General features: G+C 38.5%; 1 protein-coding gene and 1 long non-coding RNA gene across 4 annotated transcripts; one reads left to right on the top strand and one right to left on the bottom strand.

Annotated features, from left to right (window-relative positions):
- Positions 1–7,057: 7,057 nt before the first annotated feature.
- Positions 7,058–19,001, bottom strand: LOC109997544 (uncharacterized). 2 transcript variants are annotated; one of them, XR_002278546.3, is made up of 4 exons: positions 18,845–19,001; positions 16,315–16,466; positions 8,418–8,528; positions 7,058–7,412 (listed from the first exon to the last, which is right to left on the bottom strand). It is a non-coding gene; the product is annotated as an uncharacterized lncRNA (long non-coding RNA). The 2 variants fall into 2 exon arrangements; XR_002278547.3 differs by lacking the exon at positions 18,845–19,001 and adding an exon at positions 18,117–18,133.
- Positions 19,002–21,527: 2,526 nt separating this feature from the next.
- Positions 21,528–25,336, top strand: prl (prolactin). Of its 2 annotated transcripts, none has more exons than XM_020652059.3 (5): positions 21,528–21,643; positions 23,002–23,123; positions 23,383–23,490; positions 24,294–24,476; positions 24,566–25,336. In XM_020652059.3, the coding sequence occupies exons 1-5, from the start codon at positions 21,601–21,603 to the stop codon at positions 24,743–24,745; spliced, it is 636 nt and encodes a 211-aa protein (XP_020507715.2). In that variant the 5' UTR covers positions 21,528–21,600; the 3' UTR covers positions 24,746–25,336. The 2 variants fall into 2 exon arrangements, with proteins under 2 accessions (XP_020507715.2, XP_020507714.2); XM_020652058.3 differs by having other exon boundaries at positions 23,380–23,490.

The raw sequence follows: 25,336 nt of genomic DNA, 5'->3' as shown, positions 1-25,336 counted from the left end.
GTCAAAAAGTCGAAGTTCCCACATTGTATTGTACGTTTTGTAGCACTGTCGATCTATAGTTTGACAGCATTAGATAACTAAAGCTACTAGGCTAGTGGGTACCAAAACCCCTAATTGCATTGAGATTAACAAGCCCCCTGTCTTTTATAGCAACAGGTCAGGGATGAATTGTCAAACTCAATAAAAACACAGTGTAGCAACAGACTGCATTGCTTTTTAAAGTAGCAAATATTATTATAAATAGAAAAAAATATATATGTTTCTTCATTGTGATTTTTTAAACTGAAATAATGGCCTGGATTTGATAAGAGAATGGGTCACAGATTAGAGATGTTGTATTGTTCTGTCTGAATGTGTACAGATGGATATGGGAACACTATGGAAGACAAATGACAGAAAAATGACAGATTTTTCTTGAGAAAAGGCTTTTTATTCCGGTAATCCTCTTTCGATAGAATCCAATGAAAATATATCTAAAAAAAAAACACTCAGCTGATGAACAAGCTCTAAGCCACTGACCTCAGGGAATCACAAAACCTCTGTGTGCTGCATCAGTGTATGCTGTGATTAAAGTTCACATTGTGATATCTGAATGACGCGGAATCCAAATTCTTAATCTCTCTTAATCTTAATCTCTCGCTGCGGTGAAGTTGATGCAGCTCAGATTATCTGATGGTGGAGTGTGAGTGTGTAAGACCACGCATGGTCATACCCGTGTATTGTTTAAAGGAACCAAAATGAGACAAAATTATTAAACATGAACATTATATTGTGGCACAGAAATATATAGATTTTCTCTAAATCCAGTATGATGCAAATTCTCAATTTTTTATATATTTAAGAATTATTCAAATCTTTCCTCATGATCGTCACGTTCTTGAAAAGACTTTTAGAAACATTGTGAAATAAAACATAATACATTAAATATTTGAACAAACATTCTTCCACTGATGAATAAATGTGCTAAGTGCTAATGTAGGAACATTTTCTAACCACAGGGTGGCGCTCTCATGCTATTGACTGATTCCCTCATTTTCCTCTCTAGATGGAATGTCAAAGGCGATATAGCCAGCCATAGAATAAGAAAATAAATGATTTACCCCCTATTTACTGTGTTGTAAATATTTGTATTATTTTCTTTAAATGTTCACTTTGAAGGCAATAAATGGTACTCTGATTTTCTGAATCTTCATTTCCGTGATCTATTGCTTCATACACAGCTTCATCAGTAAACTTCTGCCCCTCGCTGCAGCTGCAACATAAAACAAAAAAGTAAGTGCATCAGGCACTCCACAAATAGAGGTCGTTACTCTAAGAGAAGAACTTTAGATGTACAAAAAATATAATTCCATGGATTCCTTCTTTCAGACGGGATTCAAAGAAAATAATGGAGCACACTTTAGGCAAATTTAACATAGGTGCAAAGGACTGCTCTGATACAAATGCTCATCTAAGTATGAGTCAAACAAGGAGTGATCAGTGGGATTAAATCATGAAGTTATAAACAATATTTAATTCTGACTCAGCATATCACTTTAAGAACATTGTCGTCTGATAATAATTACAGGTGGTGTTCATTCACAAAGAAGGTCAGTGGTGGTTTCTGGATGTGAAAGTGGTGTGAAGTTTTCTTACCCTGATTCATTACTCTACCCTCCACTTGTGGTACATACATGGTCAGGGAAAGCTTCTTTAATCATTGCATTGAGTGTTTGCTGAATGGCCAGAAAGAAGGGTAGGAATATGTGTGAACTCTCCTAGGGACAAGTCAAAAATAACAACTTCTTAAAAAGATATATCTCTCATCATATTTTACTTTAAACTAATATGTCAAAATGTGCAGAAACATCAAATCCATAAGTTAAAGCATTTATGTGACAACTTGAGAAAATATGAAATACAAAAAGTCATGAGCTAACTAAATTGAAACTTCATCAAATCCCCAATCTGTGCAATGTGTAGTTTGTGATAGAAAATCATTTTGTATATGATTTTTTTCAACAATGCTGAAAAGGCAGAACGTATGTCTTCTAGAGCTACAATAAGTAGTGGAGTTTTTAATGCCTCAACTTCCTGTTATCCGGCCATGAGTGAAAAAAAATGTCCCCAAAGTATTTGAGCTAATCCACAAATGTTTTCTTCTTCTTTTATGTACACACACAAAGGATTCAGTACTGCCCACAATCAAACAGACAGTGTGTGTACAATGAAACATATATGTGACATGTTTGTAATGATAAGTTACATTCCCTAAAAAAATACTTAGAAATTGAGGTTAATCAACAGGTGTAATTAACAAATTAATATTAGGACAAAAAAAACAACTTGTTTGATATCTATCAGACCATTTACATTTTTGATCAAACTTGTTGTCTGTTGATCCGTTTTGGCTGTTACTGTCTTTAAATGTGCAACTTTTAGATTTGAACAACTTTTGATCATCCAGCTCTTCTTGCTATACATACACCAAGTTTGAGGAGAATCACATGAAATCCACAGAAGGAGTTTGTTCAAGTATGAAAATCAACAAAAATATGTCACATGTTCAAGAGACAAACCTGCTCTAGATGCTGAATTTCTGAAAAATGTAATGGGTGGTATAGACCCACTTTACCACATTCAGAAGTGCCCTATAGAAATTTCCAACATTTTTAATGTGCGCAAATTTCTGTTAGTCATGAGGCATGTTAAATGTCTGTTCCTTGCACCTCGATCACTATTAATACAATTCGCAGAAGCCGTTGCACCACAACAGAAAAAAACAACACAGCCACAAAAATCTTTGGTCTCTTCTTGTAATATTAAACTATAGACACTTTCATGCTGCTCATACAGAGCCAGCAGCATTACAAAGTTTGCAACTCAACTGCATTTCGGTTTATTCTCCGTGCTGCTATTTAGAGGGCCCCACATGGCCTTAAAAACCAAACAACTTCAAACCAACTTTTACTACAACTCCACAAATCTCAAACATCATCACATATAAATAGAAACATATTTCACATCACAGGACTGAAAACTGAACAGTTTTAACAAATAAAAAGGGCAATAATGTGCAATAATATTAGATGTGAGTGAACATCATGCTTTTCAATATAATACAATGTTAAAAAATATCTCTTCGACGTGCAAAAATATCTAATAAGATGACATAACACATGTTATGCACTTCTCCATTTAAAATATGTGTTTGCTTATCCTTCTATGACTGTTTCAGATGTGTATGCATGCTGTTGACTTTGTGTGGGCATGGAGGGAATGTTTAATTTGTTCATTTGTTTGTCGTACAATGTTGTGCAAATGTCAGCTAATAGCTTCACTGTTTAAAAAAAGCTGAGATGATATTATAATGTAAGATTGCAGCATTAAGTGATGCGCTTGTTTGGATTTGTTGAGTAAATGCTTGATGTTGCTTACACTGCAGAAAACACACTGTTGTACCTCAGCTCACCCTCACCTTCTGCCCTTTAGGCTCCTGTCTGTAAAAGTCAGGCATGCAGCTCCTCCCCCCTCAGTGGAATCTCCTTCAGGCATTTCTCATCACAACCCTCTGAAGGGTCCCGACATGAGGTATCAGATGTCTGATGCAGAGAGGGGAAGTTTGCTAACTGTAATGTACCTGCCACATGTGCTGCAATGTACAGTAGTATAGTGTGTGTGTGTGTGTGTGTGTGTGTGTGTGTGTGTGTGTGTGTGTGTGTGTGCGTGTGCGTGTGCGTGTGTTTGTGTGTGTGTGTGTGTGTGTGTGTGTGTGTGTGTGTGTGTGTGTGTGTGTTTCTTTAGCTAACCAGGGATCCGTAAAGAGGAGGCTAAAGATCATTTTCTGACTTTTGAAGTTTTAATTGCTTGGAGTCAAAGGTCCTCACAAGTATTAGATGAATGCGGTTGGTGTAGTACATGCTTTGTTCTTTCACATGTTGATACCAGAGGAACATTCCTGGAAACATAGTCCTGTCTGTTCACACAGGTCATAAATGCTGTGTACACATAAGCACAGTTACATCACATGTGCACACCAACTGGTATATCATACTGGTCACAGTTTCAGCTGGGAAGCTCATTACAACTGTATACATTGACAATTAAACCATTTCAATCAGGGGAGACTTAATTGAGAATGAACAATTATTTATTTACAATAAATGTGCAACAATTTAATTTTGAATGTGCAAAGTCTTTGGGGGATTAGACTCCATCGTGACGACTTCCCACTCGGAAGGTAATGAAGCCGACAGCAGGCTAGGAGACCCCCTATGGAGTCTAGACACTGGTGGTGGTGAAGAGGAATGGAGGCTATGATGAGCCTGAATCTGGACTCTGCTGAGCTGGAATGGAGGTGACTGGGGCGGTGGTGGGTTGCAGCGGTTGCCCTGAAATGACAGAATGACTGCGGAAGAGAGAGAACTATTTTCGCATTTTGCCACAGCAGAATGATTGGTTGAGAGAGGTTGTGCCCGAATCTGGTTGGTTAATGACGCCCATCATCAGCTGATCACCAGAGGAGGGAGATAGAGGAAGTAGTAGGGGGAGTGGTTTAGTCTTGAAGTGAAAGGATGAATGAATGAGTGGAAGAATATAACCAATCTTCCTGTCTGAACTTACGCTGAGCTCCATTTGCATGACAAGTAATGAAGTTCTGTACCACTTAATTTTATTTAAAATAGTAAGAGAAATGTAAGAAAATGTAAATTTTTGAAAGGTAAGATACATGTGGAAATGTGTCATTGGCCCTGTGAGGAGTTATTCACAAGTTATGAAAAAGACTGATATTAATATTGATTCATCTATATGACCTTGTAAAGCAAAACAGACCATCAGGGACAACATTACTATTTCTATGTATCTACTGTAATGTCTGTTGGTGTCTCCCACAGCAGAGATTAACATAAAAAAAATAAAAAATACTCAACACAAGGTAGATTTTATTTTATTAATGGAGGGAGAGGATGGCTAGGACTTTTTCCAAAAATGCATGGCATATAGAGGAAGCTCATCAGGGAATCTGTGGATGTGATGCCAAAAGCAGTTCCAGTCACTCTTTGGGGTTTGACCAGGGGCCCGTTTCTAAAAGAAGGATCAACAAACCCTCAGTCTAACCCTGAGCTCTGAGTTGATTTACTCTCAGATGGGAAACTCTGAGTTTTCGGTTCCAGATCAGCAGATTTTAATTTGTTAAATCAACTCTGAGTAGGTCCACTCTGTGTTCAGCGAAGTGGTGTAAGAGAAAACAGCTGCTCGGGTCAGCACGTAAAGCCTATAAATTTAATATTTAATCAGAATTATAATATTGCAGGTCAAACAGATGGAATGGTAGGCTATTAAACCTATACAATTTATTTTCATTAAGATGCCATCCAGCAGAAGAAAAGTGACTTTAAAACAGCTCAAAATGAAGTAGGCCTAGGCTATAATAACATAATAGGCTCATATATATTTAAAGTTAACTTCAGTCAGTCTACTTTGAATGTGCATTAACTTTATCCCCAACATAAAGCTGTAATCACACACATAGGCTAAATGTCCTCTCATCTTATCCCGTTTAGTTTATTAATCAACCCTAATTAAATTAGGCTAACATCTCCCGCTGTAATGTAGCCTAGGCTATAATTCCCTGCGGAGTAGCATAATGCAGCCCCTTCATACCGATTTAAAGACATGCCATGTTCGATAAAATAGTTCATCTTATACTCTGTAGTAGGCTATTGCCACCCTAACATATCATATTAAAACAACCTGGATTTTTATTCAGACAAACGGTGAATCTTCACTAACACGTGCGTGATACGGACCGATTGAAAGAATGAGGAAATTAAACGGCGTTTCCTGCTCTGAAAGAGGGTGGAGACTGAGAGAAACTCGGGGTTCATTGAACAAAACCTGCTCCTGACCAGGTTAGGTTCACAGACTCAGTTGCCATAGTAACTGACTCATAGGTAAAGTAACCTCTCCCTCTGAAACGGGCTGGAGTTACCCCTCTTTCTCGGGTTTGAGTGACCTCCTCTTCTGAAACGGAATACCCAGAGTTTCCCTCATTTCAGGGTTAACTGACTCAGAGTTTACACAAAACCTTCTTTCAGAAACGGGCCCCAGGACAGCTTTGGACAGCTGACAGTACTGATGTCTGCTTGTGTGCGTTTGTGTGCCTGTGTTGCCACCTACATGGGGTTTCTTTTTATTTAACCTAATGCCTTTCAGCAGTTTTTCTTTCAACGCATTGTGGAGTTTCCTTTATTTTCCAATTCACAGCTGACTTGCAATGTGCAATATTCTTGTACATGCAAGATTTGATTGTGTAATGTAATGTTTTCGCTGAATACTACCGTTTTGACCTTAGCAACATCATTTAAGGTAGCACAAATTCTCCTAGGAATGCAAACACATTATTAAAACAGTTTGGATATATTAATGTTGTCAATTAAAGTAGTGACTATGAAAAATAATATCTTGTAATTGGAGTTATGTTTAACACTTAAACCTTAGGATTGACCTTCAAACTGTTCTCTTTACTACAAGATGGTTTTATTTTGGTTACAAAGTTAGCTAGCACATGAAACTTGGAGCTTTTTAGTTTCACACGAGAAAGAGAACATCAAAGCAAACACATCTACAAAATGTCAAACAAAATTTAAATAAAGACTTCTTCCCACGGTGGTTAAAAGTTGAATTGGCTAGCTAGCTACATTAGCTTGTTGGCTATAATGCCTTAGCTAGTTAGGTATTTTAACGGGCTGGTTCAGTCATTGAGTGCAGTTTGATGCTGAAAGTTAGGCTAGATAGCTACTAGCTAGCCATTCTTAATGGTGCAGTCTTTTTAGAAATTAGTATTTAGACAAATTGGCAAAGTAAACTATCTCCCATAAACCAGTTATCTAGACCTTCACTTCATGTTCAGCAGAATAAAGTATTTTTTTTTCTTTTGGTCATTTTTCCAGGGAATAAAACAGTCAATACTCCCAAACTAGTTAAAACTGGGCAATGTTCAGCTTTTGAAATCCATAGTCAATGCAAGTGAAAGTCATCTTAATAACAGTGAAAAAATAGAGGCCAAACATCACAATTTATTTTTATACCAAGTATTTGATAGTTTATTTCCATTTATAAGTATTCATCTCAAGTCGACAATTAACATTACAGCCCATCAGCTCTCTGGAATTGTCTACAAGTCGATTAGCTGTAGGTCAGCCATAGAGGGAGAAGGGGAATGGTGGTAAGACTGAGGGACACCAGATAAGCCTAAAGCAGGGGGAGGACAGAGGGAGGAAACTGTGGTTACTGCCGCCAGATCCCAAATTCAGCTCGAATCAACACAATGTATGCAACACCATGGTCGTAATCATCTTTCTCCATCATTCAGTCCAGTGCCGTTGTGCAGAAGGGAATGCTGGGAACTTGGAGGACTCAGTGCAGTGGACCTGCAACACAGGAGAGAGAGGTGAGATGGAGGAAGACACAAGGGAAACAATAACTCCAGGTTTTAACATTTACTCTTTATAGAAATATAGCAATTTCTATAATTTGTCCTTTTTGACATTTTGTAGACCACCATGTGTACTACAAAAATAATCATTAGTTTTCTTTGTTTACAAGACTTCCAAGAAGAGCAGTATTTTGCTGTTTCACATCAAGCATCACAGAGAGTGGTGATTGCCTGACGTGTATCCTTGTTATTCTTTATAAATGTTACTACACATTCTGGATTGGCTATCAAAATGGCAAACTAAGTGATGAGTCAGATCTTTTTTATTTTGGAGCCTCATCTAATGAAATTGTGACCGTTTTGTTAAAGGTCAAAGTTTGGATAGTTTAAAGAAGTGAGAACGGACTGAGCACTTTACTTGGCCAAGAGGCAACATCTTGCCTTGGACCTTCATAAAACTGGACAAAGCCTCACTTGCTAAATCCTTCAAGACTGTGCAAATCCAGGTGCAATTAAGACATTTTTTATACGTTCATCACATTCTGCAACACAACGGTTCTATACATACTGAACTTGTTTATCACTGGTGTAGAGGGGGTTTAAATTACGGTTGTCCAATGCACAACCTCAGAACGGTTCGCTCTGCTGTAAAAACCTTGTCTTCATCTTTTGAGGGTAGTTATTTAATTTGATATAACAGCTTTCTCAGTATTCATCTTTATGCTAAAGCTATAGTTAAGATATTTAATTTAGCTATCACATATTTTATTCAGGCACTAAAAGAACGGGTTCAAACTGATAGTCTGTCATATGATTGATACTGATTGAGGTGATTTTATTTGGATTTCAAGAGCAAACTGTTTCAAAATGAAATTAAATAAAGCAGCAGGGACATCTCTTTCCTGAAACAGTGACCTGCTGGATAATCCCCAGACTTTTCTGTGAACAGCTTTTACTAGATGTGAATTCTATGAATCAGAAAATTATGTAACACACTTACATTGGAGGTTATAGGGCGACTCCTCATGACGTCCCCTCAGCTGCACTCTTCACACAAGCAGCGAAAGCCTCCATCAGGTCTTTGCAGCCCTCTGGTCCATTCCCTGCCACGCTGCAGGGGAAAAAAAAAAAAAAGTAGTTAGATCACAGTGAGGTTATCTCACATTTAAATACCTCAGCATCTCATTTGGTTGTTACACTTAAATGTCACCTTGTCACAAAGATGGAATTTGAGTTGGAAACATAAAGAGGAATGACAGAGGTTTGTCAGCAATAACAGACTCGACAAGTCCCTGTACAACATATTCTGTCAACAAAACAGATGCAGGTTTGTGTGATGGCAGATTTGAAAGAGGCAGAAAAACTAGGAGGCACACCGGTGCATTCTCATGCCCGACTTTCATTTGGTAGAGGATGAGTGAGTATACATAAATGAGGGAATGTGTGAAGATAAAAATAAATGTTCTTCCTCTTCAAAGTGATAAGTGTTGTCAGGGTGCTCATTGTTCTGCCTCAGTGCACGACTTACTCATTAACACTCAGAATACCTAACTCATGACTGTTCTTATATCTGGAATGCCATGGCTGTGAAAGATCGAAACAACAAGAAAAATTAGCGAAGGTCAAGACAAACAAGTGTAAGACAGAGAGCTAGTGTGTGTCGGCTATACCAGATTATCTCAGACCTCCATGCAGGAGCAAATACAGCAGCGGTCACTGCCACACCACATTAGAGTGATGGAGCAAGAGGGAGAAAGAGAAGGAGGGGTGAGGGATACAGAAAGCCATGTGGATGAACCCATCTGTTTGATGGGACACCAGAGAGGGAGGTGAAAGAATGAGGGAGGGAGAGAGCGAGAGAGGGAGGGTGGTTGCGTGATAGTGCAGAGATGACTAGACACGGAGGCAGGAGGGTAAGCCCACAGGAGGAGGGGTTTCATGATACATGATTGTGAACCCATCCTTTTGCTGCTCCAATCACAGAAGGACGTCTAAACCTCTCTTTTCTTCCTCCAATCCAATTGAAGAGCAGGGCAACAATCCTCATCTCTCAATCCCTCCATCCTGGCTCAATGAACTTTAAAGCAGCTTATGCTGGCTAACAATGCTACTTATCCAATAAATAAAAGTCCAAGTTTAAAGGATAAAGCTGATGATAGCTTCGTTTGGTTTCTTTGGCAGGATAAGTAATACAAATGTGCTAAATTTGTACAAAATCCCAAAGAATTAGGAATAACTTCCCTGTAACATTTTCTGAATTCTATGGATAATATGTAAATAAAAAAAAAAAAAAGATAAAAAAGTGCTGTATTTCTCCTGGACCTTCGATGTATAATATTGTTGGAATTTCTAATCAAGGATTTTTTTTACTTTTAATGGGAATAGTTGAACTTTTTATAAGTAAGAGGGATTAATGACACCACTGTTTTGATGCCAACAATGCAAAAAGAGTGACTCCCTAAGTCTCTGCCTGGTAACTCAAGTGCTGAAGACAAGACCCCAGTACTACTCAAAGGTTGAAAGAACTGACTGACCGAACTGTCTGAACTTTAACGCACATCATCACCAATAACTTCATTTTTAGCCTTGTGTAATAATTTAATACTAAGTTCATTCGTAAAATCTATAAAGCTCGGACAGCGACACAATCACATTACATCATGACCCTGTGTTAGTATTCTACATTAGCAACACAGGAGCATCTCTGCTGCTTCCTCTTTGTGTGGTGGGTTGGTGCCTGTAAGTGATGTAACACACAGCTGGCTGATGCAGATTATCATTCAGCGCTTTATTTCGCTTGGAGGGATGGCATGAAGTCGGTGTGTATGTGCGTTGGGAAAAGGGAACCATTGAGTTTGTGTGTGTGTGTGTGTGTGTGTGTGTGTGTGAGCACTTGAACAAAGTCAATGAGCGCTTATGTTTGACGCACTGCACTGATGACTAAACAGCGTCAGTGCAATAGAAATCTAACCCCAAGGGTATGTGTTCAGATAATCCCACCACAGCATCATCAGTCCGCCACAACACACAAACGAGTATTTCTCAATCCAAAGAAGAGCTGACCGATGGAATAGCACAGTCAAATTAGACACTTAAACTAATTATGGCTTTAACTATAAATGCAAGGATCTATTTAATTCACCTTTTATCATTAATTCAATAACATTAAATGTATAAATTCTCATTAGCTTCCCTGGAGATTCTTTCATGTGATTCTGTCCTCTCTCTCTACAGTCCAGGAGATAACGGCTCAAATCCTTCCTCCAAAGAAATCAAGTCAATCCCAGTCTGGTTTTAAGAGCTAAACATAGAACTGATCCACGCTTACCCGTTTAAATGATATTGTTTCTAATATTGAAAAAGAGAAATATTGTTCTGCCCTTTTTGTTGATTTAACAAAATCATCTGACAAAATGAATCATGTAAGAATCCTAAAGAGGGTATGGGATGTCATTTTTATGGTGAGTGTAAATAGTTAAGGAACTACATGTATGTGTTGCTCACACTTGGAACATATAACAGACATTTTGATAATACAATACTTGACATGCATTCTAAAATAAATCTTTGTTATTCTAATGAATGTATCAGAGATTTAAAAAATAAATAGAGATCTCCAGAATTTCAACCCTATGCTGCTGCAAGAGTAGAGAGAGAGTTTTTAACCCTGTTCTACTTGTTTTTATAAGTCTGTTATTTCCTGAGTATTTATTCTGTTTTAAGTGTACTCTCAACAATCTATCAATAATTCCTCAAGGATTTAAAATAAGGTTGAACTCAATAGTTTCAAATAAAAGCAGATGGATATATGATGACACATTTATTGAGAGTGCACGCAGGGGGATTAAAGAAAGCATCAGGGCTTGTACAGGCAGAGGAGGGAGAAGAGCAAATGACATCATCACCATCTCATTGGTCACGCAATCTCCCGGGAGAAAGGGTATGAGCTGGGTCATCTTTAGAGGTCAAGGGGCAAAGCTGGATCGCCATGCCTACAAGGGACAAGGCTAAATAAAGGATTGAACACGTTGGAAAAATCCAGACTACATTCCCTCTTTACATTATATGAAACAAAAGCTAATGTTCAGTTAATAAGGAAGGAAGTGAAGGGGGGGGGGGGAGAGGGGGCATCCTCGTCCTGTGTTGGACACAATCAGGAAATGATATCTGAATTATTTAGACTGGGCTCGCTGTAGTCTGCCCTCTGGGACAAACATGCATAATAAATCAATGAGCAGGTGCACAAGTACAGGATGATGTAGAGGCCAAACACTAGCCCACAGGTCATGTGATTAAGGAGCGTGTGCAGTATCATCATTTGGTGGGAGGCACAAAAGAATCAATAAAAGTATTCCTGGGCATCTTCAGGGAGATTTTCACGAGTTTGACACCTTGTAAAAAATAGAATGTCTACTGGGGGTTCCACATCACCAGTGGCTATTACTAGCAGTCTGAAAAATTTAAAGACTGTTTTTACTGGTTACTACCAGGTTTAGAAACACTGCCTCAAGCAGCTGCAAGGGTTAATGGGACCTATGTCGGCCCAGTTAGTGCCTTTTATGTACTGAAACAGCTACCAAGTCCCAGAGCTAAGCAATTCTTCATTACATTTATAAGAAACCCACAAGGTTGCAAACACAAACTGAAGGTATTTTTAGAAACCTCAAAGACTCCTCTACTAATTTGTAACTTTCACAAACATACACAACCAAACTAAAAGAGATCAATAGCCATCGCTCATATACTGTAGTAAACTATATTTCTAGAGTGTGAGTGATAATGGATCTTAAAGAGAGTGAAGCTTCATTGATAATGATATAACAGCTAATGTATTGAATTTTTGAGCTGGGATTACATAACCAATTCACCTTTTCTATGCTGATTCTGCACAAGCATTTCATCGTACTGTAGGCATATGACACTAGATAATATTTAAAATTGAGTGTTGATAACCTTGCAGTGGTGTTCTTTGTTTGACTAATTATGAGAACTTCATTCCTTTTGTCAATACATCCATCACTGTGTTCTGCATTATATGTTCTGTAAAATAAATGTTTGAAATTGGGAAATCTTAAAACATACTTTGGTTCATAAAGGATATATGTCTTTGTGACATGCCCATTATCAGCTCACATTTACTTCAACCTTTGAACCATCTCAGTTTGTGTAACAATTTGCTCCATTTTGAAGTGAAAACCTGGTAACAGTTATCAACTCCCCCTCAGGGTTTTCAGAGCTCACCGGATATTATTTTTGAGAAAATAAAAAAACTCAAGAGTTAAATGTAATAGTATCCTATTCAGAAAAAGCACATTCTGGTAGAGGGGCCTTCCTCTTAATATCATGCAGATTTGAATGAGGATGAACATTTTGTTGTCTTTACTTCTACTCAGAATTATTATCTTAATCCTATTAATAAGTACTGACCAGAACTCCTTAAAAGATGGTGCAGCATGGTGGGTTGAGAGGCAGGAGTGACAGACGGACACACCTACAGCTCAGCACTCAGATTACTGACTTTTGCCCTGTCACCAAATTCCACAATGAAAACCAGCACGGTGTCCACTGGCAAGAATGTACATGTCTGTCTGCGCATGCAACTGTAGGTCAATCCTTAACAGAGCGAGAGAGAGAGAGAGAGCGAGAGCGAGAGCGAGAGAGAGAGAGTGTGTATGTGTGTGTGTATGATGAGGACCAAGGAAGGGGGTAGGGTCTGTGTGCTTATGTTAAACTCTTGTGAAAGAGTTTCAAAGTACATAGGCTTACTATTAACTAACATGTTAGCTATAGGGGTTTGCGGCATATTGTTCAAGGTAAATATTAGCAGAGCTGACAGCTGAACAGGTCACATAATGGGCATTAAACATGTTTGTGTGTGTTCATTGATTAACCGTTCCCTGCTGTGTGTCTGCAAACAAACACTATAAAAAAAAAAACTTCATCTAGTATAAATTTTGCTTCTAACACCAAGTATAGCAAAACAACTGGTATGAATTAGGTGACATTATTTAAAAGGTTTATTTTAATAAGTATTTGTTTGCATCTTCAAACAATACGGTCTGTGCACAAAGCAAGGTCTGAGACAAGAGTAATATAATATTGTAAAGTACTCAAAACAATCTGAAATGTGTGCAGTGCAATTCATTATTCACCTGTGCGTAGATAGCATTAAAAATTAATTGTATTGAGACAGACAAATGACTAAAAATAGTTTTCAAACTTTATGAGAAAAACACAAAGATGTTAGAGATCAGGTTTAGAAACTATTACAGCAGGAATCAGGCATAATTGAATGCTTATCAAATTATAAGACCTTCACTTTGTTTAATTGCAGGTGTCAAAGTACAATTAGAATACTAGTATGGCCTTGGCAAGGTCATAAACCACTTCTATCTAAAAGAAAAGTGTATTACAAGATAAAAATTATTTTAACAACGCTTGTGCTAAAATTATATAGTAGTCTATGATTAATAAACGTGTTTTGACTTTCCCTGTAGGTCAGGATTTATCACTACAACATTAAGGCTTAAATCCAACATGGCCGCCTCCAGGAGTCTCTGGTTTGAGTGTGAATGTGAGGCTGTTGCACATTTAGCTGGTCTGTTTAAAAAGAAGTGTCAGGTGGAGCCGTAACATGATCTATGACAGGGAACATGTCATGGTATCCTGCAACATACAGTCTTGAGTCGTACACACGTCTATAAATACATAGGGGTTATGGTATTCATTACACTGTCAGCCATGTTGCATCTGCTGGCTTGGAGCAGGGTGGGTTGGAATAAAATGAAAGGCCCAGACTGGCAAGAAGGGCACTGGTAATACATAGGACCATTCAGCACATAAGTGACCACATGCAGAGAGACAAGAGAGGAGCTGATCATTTGAAATCTGAACACTTCCCTTTAAGCAGACATATTAATAGAACATCTATCTTATAGGCTGGATTTAAATTATTCAAGACAGTTCGATTTCATACTAACCAACATGTCCACCTTTATGGAAGTCCAACTGTCCACCTTGACCCATTGCCAGCAAAATCGAAAGACTTAAAAAAATGGCAATACCTAATGTAGAGGTTAATGACTACACAATACATTTCTCATGCAGAAAAAAATGAATTTTCATCTTATAAAGTTAACTGATATGTCTTGAAGAAGGCGTTGTTTTTTTTTAAAGTGAAAAAAAGAGATTACCAAACCCATGTAGGCAGTTCTTAACCTCTACTGCATTCTTGTATCTGCAGGCTGTGTTAGCCACACCTAGCACAACCCCCCAAAGATGCTATCTTTGGTTCAAATGCTTCAATAATGTTTTTTTTTTTTTTTTTTTTTTTTAATTGTCCATTGTTTTCAGACTGTGCTAGAGAAGTACAATGCTAAGGTGGGGAAAGTGATCGTTCAAACAATCACCGGTTAAAAGTTAAAACTCATTAAAAGTAATGGCTCCTCCGTTAAATGTGTTACTAGCAGACTTACCTGCAATATCAGTTAGTTGAAATATTAAACGTATCTTACGACTGCCTGACCATAGACAGGTTGCACTGTGCTTTGAAGCACCCTATAGAGTGTTCCCAGTAAAGAACTATTTGCACTTTAACAAGGTGTCATAAATTGCCCCTTACTGTATCTGAACACATAAGATGAGCAGACTGCAGTTTGAGTTATGTATCAATGGCAGATCATTTACATTCATAAGAACCTAAACAAAGAAATATTTTAATTACAAACTAATTTAAAGCTTAAATGGATCCTTGAGTGTCCTAAGCTTATACAGTATATATAAAGTAAAGTGGTGACAAAGTTGGCACATTATGAGGCCAGCCAGGCCTTTCTCTGCCTGCCTGCCCTCCCTCCTCCTCCTGCTGCTCAACCTGCAATCTTATCTAAATGCTTCACACATTTACTGCCACCTTATCACAACCTGACATTCTGACTGGAACAGACTTTGCCGCCTTTACTATCAGAAATGCTTGTTTTCAGCACAAATTTAGGCAAAAAAAAAGAAGCAAGATTACAATATGTAATTACTTGGTGTTCAAAGATGTAAGCAGTTGCACATAATAATTCGTTTATTGAGTTTAACCTCCATCTTAGCCACCATGCACTAAAGAGCATGCACTAGAGGTGTGGAGGGTTGATGTGCAAGAACATGTGCACCCTTAGCGCACTTGGCTATAAGCTGCAACCGCAGAGAACTGTTATGAAATAAGACATCAAAATCCCCAACAATGTCACCACTGTCCCTGATCATTGATAGCAGTCAGCGAAGAGAAGCAGTGCAGATTTTTTTGGGTATCGCAAGGTATTCTGGGTAGGGGGAGGCTAGTGACGTAAGCAGATTCCCAGCCTCCATCCATGCGAACAGATGAGCATCAAACATCACCCCACTGTCGCCCATCATTAATCGCAAAATCGCTGTGTCCTATGCAGGGTACCCAGAGTTTTCCTAACCTTTACCCCCAACCCGCTAGTAGTTGAATTGAGCTGCATTTCCTCATGCTAGAATTCATTTACTATTGGTGGTTTAAGCGCTCACGACAGCCACCTCTGAAAAGGCTCCATTTTAACATGGCGCATCTTAGGATGCTGCTAATTCCACCACCATTACACCCGTGCAAGATTAAATCAAATTCTGGACTTTAAGAATGATTTGTTTTAAGACTGGTTCTTGCGGTAAGGTTAAAAAGTTTTGCAAATGAGTCAAATCATCCATTCTTTGCTCAGCACTTTCAGCTGTTTCGCATATCAGTAAATTATAAATGACTGAAGGCAACTCTTCCTGCAGGAGGAGAACTTTTGGAACAAGGACTGACTGCTGGAGTTTGGTGTCATGATGAATAACATATTCAAATGTACACTTTTTTTCTTCTGCATTGCCACATGCACACAGTCACCTACCATTTGTCCAGGTCAGCCTTGATGCTGGCACATGCAGCGGGGACGGGGGCCTCTGCTGGGGCGGCGGCGGTCTCTGAGTCCGACATGTCTGTGGTGGTGCTGTTGGTGGTGTAGAGTGTGAGTGCCCTGTCCTGTTCCTGTCCTCCAAACGCCTTTGGATCCCAGAGCCACCAGTAGAGACAGAGACAGAGAGAGAGAGAGAGAGACAGTGGAGTTGAGTTGGTTAAAGGGGAGGGCTCACAGGAGGAGGTGGGAGGAGATAAACATGTGACAGGCCAGCACACGCGTGTACACAGTGGTAACGGGCAGGGATGGGAGGGTTGTATGGGGGGGGGGTGAAGGTTGAAGGTTGAAGGGGCAGTGACCTAAACTGAAGTACAAACTGAAGTACAAAGGCGGAAGATTGAAAAACAAGGACAAAAGGAGGGGATGTTGGACATTCAGTTCTTACTGATGGCAGAGTCATCTTGTGGTTTGTTACAAGTACTACCCAAACACCATGGGGGCTCCACTTAGCCTGTACTGCTCTGACATGGAAAAGCAATTTAAAACTTCAAACGTAAGCTTAACAATTACTACAAAAACTGAGGACATAAAAAATGTGACGGCCCTTCCACAACTTGCAGAAAAAAATAATAAAATAATTGTGCGTATCATAATGACTGTCAGTCCTCCCAACATGTCATGCATCCGTTCAGTTGTGCCATCTAGTGGCAGTTTTGCGCAACAGGTTCCAGCATCTTGCTGCTTGAGCTCTCTCATAGCACATGGCAGCCATGCTGCAAAGGTTAGACAATGTCAAGCAGCAACACGTTTTAAGGCTAAACTAAGCCAGGGGATATTTTTCGTTGGATTTATGGATTTATTTTATAATCAGTAATAAAAGTAATTCAAGTTATTGTATCACTGTGACGACTTTTCATTGTATGGATGCATCCAAAAGTAGGAGCAGAGTCTACTATGAGCCATATGTCCTTGTACTGTGGTAACTAGTGTTTGCAAGGTCACTTTCAGAACTTTTTAACTTTGAAAAATACCCTGGAAAAGTCTGAAGTAGGGATTCAAATAACTTATTAACGCTAGAAAAATATAAAATTCCATATTTCAGAGGCTGGAACTAGACTACATCACTTTTTTTTTTTTTAAGTTGCAAACTTATCGGTTAAATGCAAAATAGTTTAAGCCTTATTTATGACAGACAACTGCAATACACTGTTGCTATCTTTGATTTTTATTTGTCAGATAGAATGTTAAGATAGGCTACTTAAGACCCACTGTGAGCCTTTCCATAAAGGTCCACAAAAGCTGAAGGCCACTAGACAGAACTAATGACAAAGGATTGATAATAACTTTCACTTAGCATGAGAAAGGCTAACATTTTATCCAAAAATACATTCAATCAGCCATTCTTCTAATGTTTGGAAAATATCAGGGTTCAGGTTGTAGCAAACGTTTATGCAATTCTGCAACAACAAGCTGGACTCTTTGTGACTTAGCCTATATGAAGTAGACTTTTGTGATTTCCTAAACAGCTGTAAGAACTAGTTAGGACCGAAGATTAACCCCCATTATCACTGCGACACCTCTCTGACTCTGGTGTAATGTCACAGTGTAGCGCTCCTGATGTTATGCAACAAGCTTTCTGCTGCGCATACAAACTGCTAGAGTCGCTTCATACGCAGAAAAAGACCGGAAAGTCAGCACTGTGAGCAAAAAACTGTGTAAATATACGACTAGGCTAGTTCTGAAATTATTTTATCCCCTTTTAAAACAGACTTAAATTGCTAACTTTGCATACTTACTTAGCTTATTATTTAACAGGCTTTCATTGTGTCTCACTTGGCCCTTTTCTGTCCTCAGCTCTACCAGTCCGCTACACACCTGCAGCTCTATAGAACTGCACGCGCCCTATGACTTATGGGATATGAAGTTCCTGAGCGTTGGCAGACTGCTGAGTAACCGCGGCCAAAAGCGGAACAAGAACTTTTTTCAACAAACACTTTAACCTCTGACGGAAAGGCTTAATATAAACCTACTAGCCTACATTAACTGGCCTCTGCTGTTTCCTAAATTAGTACTCGTTAATATTCCTAATAGCCTTGTGGAAAAAGTATGATGAGCCTTAATTACATTAGCATCAAATGTCAACCAATTACCCCAACTTCCTGCACGGAAAAAACTCCTCTTTGAGCCTCCCTCGCAGAATTAATGCTCTCTCATACATAAATTCTGTTTGAACAGAAACTAGTGAAAGAAATAGTGAAAGAAAGATAAAAAAAAAGTTGTATTAAATAGCCTATGTTTACCTTCAGTTTAATGTAAATAAAAAAACAGTTTTGGATCAACAGAAATGTTTCTCTGTAAAGCCAATTGCATTGGTGTCCATGTGAAGCCCAGTACACACCTCCCTGCAGCCCATGTGCTCAGAGACCAGAGGGAACACCATGTACTTTTAAGTAACATGAGTGTATATCTGTGCAAAATCTACCATTTGAGATTAAATTCATGAAACAATTCCATTTATACCTACCTAGCTGCAGACGAGGGATGTGGTCCTGAGGTAGACAACTGGAAAAGTGTCTAGGTGTGTGCAGGAATCAGCAGAAAATGCCAAAGGGGGGCTATGTGGTGGATGTGATCTCACTGAAAGGGGGTGTGTTAGCATTTCTTTACGAGTGTGTGTGCATGTGTGTGCATGTGTGTGCTCATGGTATGTGCACACACACACAGCCAGGAGCTGAAAGACAAAATGGGGGATGGGAAGGAAAGAAAGAGAAAAGAAGGCTGAAGATGTTTTAGGTAGGGTAAACCAGTTTGAGATTCCATGAGGGTTAAACAGATCTATAGAGAGTTAAGAGAGAAGCGGAGGGGCTTTGCACATGTAACACGCATGTCTTGCTCTTTGTGGTGTACTGCGGCAATGTTAATGTGTTTCAGCCAATAAAAAAAATGAAATACAGCTCCTGCCGCCTGTTGATTCTGCCTGCATTTCCCTGATTATCTCTGTATTTGCAGGTTTCTTGTGATATCCTCAGGCTTCATGCTGACTTTGCACAATCAACACCATTCAACATGTATAAACAACAAAAACACACAAACACACCCTCTTTTTTTGTTTACAAGACAAACCAGCAACATCAACCTGTTTTCTGACAACATGATTTCTTGCAGTAAAAAAAAATGTTTTGTGTGTGTGTGCGTGTGTGTGTGTGTGTGCGTGTGTGTGCGTATGTGACATTGTGACATTGTGACATTGTGCCACACACGGAGGGGATACCCGAAAATGAGAGGAGCCTTCAAAGTCAGCCTGTAGGTCACACATGTTAGGCCTGCTAACATGTGTGAACGTGAAATCACCCCCCCCCCCCCCCCCCCCCCCAAATGGGACAATGGGGATTCCTTGACTTTTGCAGCCAGCCTCAAGTGAACACTCAAGGAACTGCAGTTTTTTTCACCTCTGCATTGGCTTCATTTTTCGACAAATTGGGTTACCACTTGCTTTCTACATAAACAGCCAAGAACAATGAAATATTACACACCATATTACCACATGGGCAATATTGTGTTATATGGCCTCCATCTAATGTTCAAGCCCAGCTTGTTGCAAATTGAAAAAGATCTGCTTCAGCTATATTTTTTGAATAAGGTCAGCAGAAAATAAATATTGGATGTGAAAAATATGTTGCTTTTAACATTTTCCTACGATGTGAGAATGTAATAATGAGGACATAATCCCAATAACAACAACCATGAATAAAGAATAATAGTTTTCTTACAGAAAAAAGGACAAACTCAAAGATAGATGTTTCCTTTCTTTATGGAAGAAATTTGGAATGTTCAAGAGTTCAAAGATTTTGGATTGACAGGGTCACACTTTTAGTAAAAATTACCTTTTTTTAATCCAATATTTTACTGTCTAAGTGTCTTTACTGTTTGCATTCAGCCAACAGCTTGTTTTATTGTTAGCTGAGAAGTGGCTGACTGCTAACATTACTAATTCAGTTTCATACAACACACAAGGAAAGGCATGAATTCCTATCAACGTGTAATGATAGCCTAATAGAGATAGAAATGTTAACATCACTAGCGGATGCCAACAGTAGATAAGGAGTAATCAAATATCTGTTTTTTTAACCTGAGAAATGCCCCAACCATCCTTTAGATTTGTACTCTTGGTTGTTTCTTCAATAACTGATGAGCTGTGAAGTGATAAAAGGATAAATAAAACTTAATATTCTTAAAATAAATCATCATTATGACCTAAAACATAGCAGCACGATTTATAACAGCAATGGAGTTTCCATCCTCAGCATGCTGCTGAAAAAAGACACATGGGTAAAAAAATGAAAAATAAACCACATAAAAAAGTTGTTTTTTTGTCAATACATGAGTAACTGGTAGGCTATAAGAATTCTGTTTCTGTGAGGCTTTACCATAAACTACAACAACATTTCCTCCAAAACTACTACTACAAATATACTGTAAGTCCTCAATGAGTAGATCAACTTTAAGCTTCAACCTCTATTCTCTGTCAGTGTGACAATATAATCAGACCAAGCTGTCAGCTAATCACTGCCACAGTCTTGATGTGGACCAAGACGTTTTAACATTTCGTTGAGCTTGCACATCTTTACATGTTTTCTGAACGTATTCTCTTTAAACCGTCCTGCATTGTCCTAGTTAGGCCGGCCTGAAAAAAACTTTGTCCACCAGGTGTCCCCATTGAGATCCCTCCTCTGTCCGTCCACTCATTTTTCACCTGCTCTACACAACTGGAAAAGGGTTGTTAAAACAAAATCAGAAGCCCAATGTGAGTCACAACATGTCATATTATACAATTTTGTGATAAAGGGGTCTTATATAATTTATGTTTATGGAGTTACAAAAAATGACTCAGAAAAAATACTATCTTGTGTGGGGAAATATACCATGCACATTTCTGGATGAACCCATGATGATGTACTGTAGACACGCGTCTATGTCAGTGTTTATATCTATTTATCTAATTAAGAACTGGAAGGAACTTTTTCCATGTCTTTGCTCCCTCAACCCCTCTGCAACCACCACCAACACAAGTCAGGCACAATGAATTCATGAACCTGCGAGTGTCTCCTGTTGCATCCATTCAAACTGCTTGACCATGTTTCTCATTATGGACTCAAAGTTCCAGTCAATCAGCTCCCACTCTGCTGCATAACCAAACTATGGTAGACAAGGAGCTATAAAACAGGAAAGACATGCTGGAAGGAAAGAGAGTTTAAGACAGAGACAAACAAAAGACGAGAGATGGCTAACAGAAAAAACAAGACTGGGAAGCTCTTCATGTCGGGTGAGATGAACTTAGATGAGCTTCTTTAGTTTATTTATTTAAGTATTATATGTGCATGTCTGTCTTAGATTGGTGAAATGCCATTATAACACTAATATAAAAAAAATTGTAGATTTTCACATTCAAATCAGGAATTTAAACCATTGTGTGATTACTAGAACCAATATTGGCATAATTAAAGTCTTGCAGAGTTGAATAAATGTTACAGAAATAATAATAATAATAATAATAATAATAACTTTATTTATATAGCACAGGTTTACAAAGTGCTTTGACAAACAGCAAAAACAAGAACAAAGCAAACTAAACCAAACACAGAAGAACATAAACAACAGCAAGAACATAACAAATGCAAAATACTAAAAATAATTAAATACAATTCAACAGAAAAGAACCCATAGTGTACGATACCCAACAGATATATATAGGAAAAACAAGAACCCAACAACATGAGCTGAGACCAAGAGGACCAAAGATTTAAAAAGATGTAAAAAACTAAAAGAGCTAAAAGCAAATAAAAAGATAACAGCAATAAGAAGGTAAGAGCGGGTAAGTGGTTAAAGGATAAAAAAAACTATAATATCAATAAAAATAAAAAGTAAATATAAATATAAAACATAAATAGACAAAGTAGCCTAAGTAAGATAAGAAATGACCAAGTTAAAACATAAGAGGAGTTAAAATAAGAGCATAAATACGAGATAAGCATAAATAAAAGGACAGTAAGAAGTAAAAGAAGATAGAAATAGTAAAACCAGTAAGAAAAGACATTAAGAAGATGTTTATTCTGCAACGTTATTTGGTTGTAAATTTGTTCAAATTGATTTGTGAGGTTGGCCAAGTGTTTTTTAAACTGAGGGGCAGGTGACTGTGGGGGTCATATAGGCCACTGCATTGGGAGCATGCATGATGTTTGGAGGGAGTGCTGATGGTTGCATGAATATGTGGTGTAATTAACAACAAGTGATGGATGCTAGTAAGCTTATTCTAATAACCTGAACCTATTCAATGAAATTCACTCAGCTAATTTTACTACATTTCTTCATGGTAGCATCTATGACATTTAATATTAAAATTCCCAAGACATGTGTGTGTGTGTGGGGGGAGGTATTAAACGGTAGTAAAGCTGTAGTAAAGCAAGACAGAAACAAAATTGAAATCTATTCACCTGATTGGCTGTCACAGCAACAACACTTGTATTGTTTAAGTGGGTTAAGTATTTATATCTTAGTTCTCAATAGCTTTGCTGCTGCTGTTTTTGATGTACAGTATATGGCCTCTATATGTGATTTTTTCTCTACAAATACAGCTGACTTGACTAACATGAAAACTGTGTATAATCTCCATCATTTCCCCAGGCTCCACACTGTTGTATATGGCTGCCGTGTGCAGTGCTGTCCCAGTCGGTGACCTGCTGGACCGAGCCTCTCAGGGCTCTGACACGCTGCACTCCCTCAGCACCATACTTTCACACGAGCTGGTCAGTTCCTGACTTTAAGTGTGTGTGTGTGTGTGTGTGTGTGTGTGTGTGTGTGTGTGTGTGTGTGTGTGTGTGTGTGAAAATGATTACATAAAGCTTTACTGCATTTTTTAATTGGTGTTTGGATAAAACCTTGAAAATACTTTACCTTAGAAAAGATGTTTTTAATTCTAAATTCTGCTATATTCACAGTGAAATATTTTATGACCAGGTTAGCATTTAATTGTGGTTTTTAAATACAATCACGTCTCCCTAGCAGGACTCTCATTTCCCGCCTATAGGCCGGGTGATCATGCCGCGCCCCTCAATGTGCCACACATCGTCCCTGCAGACGCCCAACGATAAGGAGCAAGCCCTTCAAGTATCCGTAAGTGACTGTATCTGCATTTTTTTTTAAATCGTTCTTATCCTTTGCTTTGACTGGTATTACTGATGTTCTTCCATTACCTCTTGAATATTCTTTCTGCCTCTTTGATCAGCGCGTCATGTCTCTGGTTTCCTATATTTCCAAACAAACAGGCTTGAGGTGATTTTTGGCGCCTTCTGGGGACAAAGTTGCACATCTTACAATTGTTTATTTAGTCCCCAGCATGTAAGCAGTCTTTTTTAACAAACAAACAAACGAATACAAAAAAAAATCATCCATCTTTTGTTTTGTTTTTACAATCAAATGTATCAGTCATTGAAAACTTTTATCATTGAACACTAAAAATGTAAAAAAAATAAAAATAAAACTGGATGTTTTAAAAGCGCGCTGTTTTTCACTTCTTTTGACACCTACACTGCAGCAGGGTTTTCAGGCATTCATTATAATAATACAGAAATAGTCAGATTTGACACTAATGGTCTTGTTTGCTTTGTCAGTCTAAAAGTGGCTTTCATTTTTTTCCTGTTTCAAAACCAGAAAACATCTCTTCACAGGAGCTTTAATGAGTTTAGTAAGATCTCATTGACAGAAATAGTTTGGGAACTGTGACTTGAAAATGTGTCAACAAGGGGAAATGTATTTCAGTTTCAGGAATTGGTTACACTTACTGCCCTCTGTAGGCACAATGCTGGAATTAAAAGACCCTTGGAAGATACTCTTTGTTGGGAATTTTAAATCTGCAAAACTGTCAAATTAGCCATTTTATGTACTAAACAGTGTCAATTTTTTAAATTTCTCCCCAGGAGTCAGATCTGCTCTCATTGGCTCGTTCCCTTCTCAAGGCCTGGAAAGACCCCCTGGTGGTCCTCTCCAACTCTGCTAACGACCTTCCCCACCCAGCCCACAACAGCATATCCAACAAGATCCAGCAGCTTCAGGAGCACTCCAAGAGTCTGGGAGACGGCCTGGATATTCTCTCTGGCAAGGTATGCAAGAGTTAGAAGAAAATCCCTTCAACCATTTTTCTTTTTGCTTCGGTTCAAAATAATTAAATGTAAATGAGTTTCTCTTCCAGATGGGTCCAGGGGCTCAGAGCATCTCCTTTCTGCCCTACAGAGGAGGCAATGACATCGGCCAAGACAAGATAACCAAACTTACCAATTTTCATTTCCTGTTGTCCTGTTTCCGCCGGGACTCCCACAAGATCGATAGCTTCCTGAAAGTCCTGCGCTGCCGGGCCGCCAACATGTGCTAAAGGTTGAGACAGGTTGCTTGACTCTGAGGGTCGTATTTTCTCAAAGCTTCTATTGCCTACAGATTAGCATGTTTTACATTTATGTTTTCTTAGGCAAACATTATCATTTCAAAGTGTTTGCCATTATGGGCTTGCAGAAGGGAAAAATAAGTTGGAGTTGCACAGGAATCGTTGACTTTTGAAACAACTTTTGGCCACCAAACATTGACCTCACAGATCAAATTCACATTCACCATCATGGTAAATACTGTATTGAGCAGTGTAAGACATTTTTAGAAAGGGACAGCAGCAGCCATGTTAGCCTAAAGGTTTATTCTGTAATTCAGTCTTCAGTCTGGCTTGTTAACTTCCTTTAGAAGAATCAAACATTCCCCCAGATGTTTCCAGCTGGTCTGGCATTATGAAGTGAATTTATTTTGGGCCATAAATTTAGTAAATATTTGTTTTTGCCTTATATACAATCCGATGACAGACTGCAGCATTTGCACTTTAGATTTTATTACGCTTTCTTGAAAGCATTTTAAAGTGATGGCTTTATAATGCAATAGTTCTATAAGTTGTATGCCTATTAAAAAACATCTCTTGCAAATA

This window comes from Labrus bergylta, chromosome 16 (genome assembly GCF_963930695.1).
Source record: "Labrus bergylta chromosome 16, fLabBer1.1, whole genome shotgun sequence".
Lineage (NCBI taxonomy): Eukaryota > Metazoa > Chordata > Actinopteri > Labriformes > Labridae > Labrus > Labrus bergylta.
The sequence above is the reverse complement of the archived record's forward strand: the minus strand, read 5'-3'. Positions and strand labels throughout refer to the sequence as shown.

What these genes read in the sequence shown, in the direction of transcription:
- prl (XM_020652058.3), top strand. Translation starts at nt 21,601, where the DNA reads ATGGCTAACAGAAAAAACAAGACTGGGAAGCTCTTCATGTCGG. An exon ending in AGCAAGCCCTTCAAGTATCC is followed by an intron (nt 23,491 to 24,293) that starts GTAAGTGACTGT and finishes ATTTCTCCCCAG; the next exon opens with GAGTCAGATCTGCTCTCATT. An exon ending in TGGATATTCTCTCTGGCAAG is followed by an intron (nt 24,477 to 24,565) that starts GTATGCAAGAGT and finishes TTTCTCTTCCAG; the next exon opens with ATGGGTCCAGGGGCTCAGAG.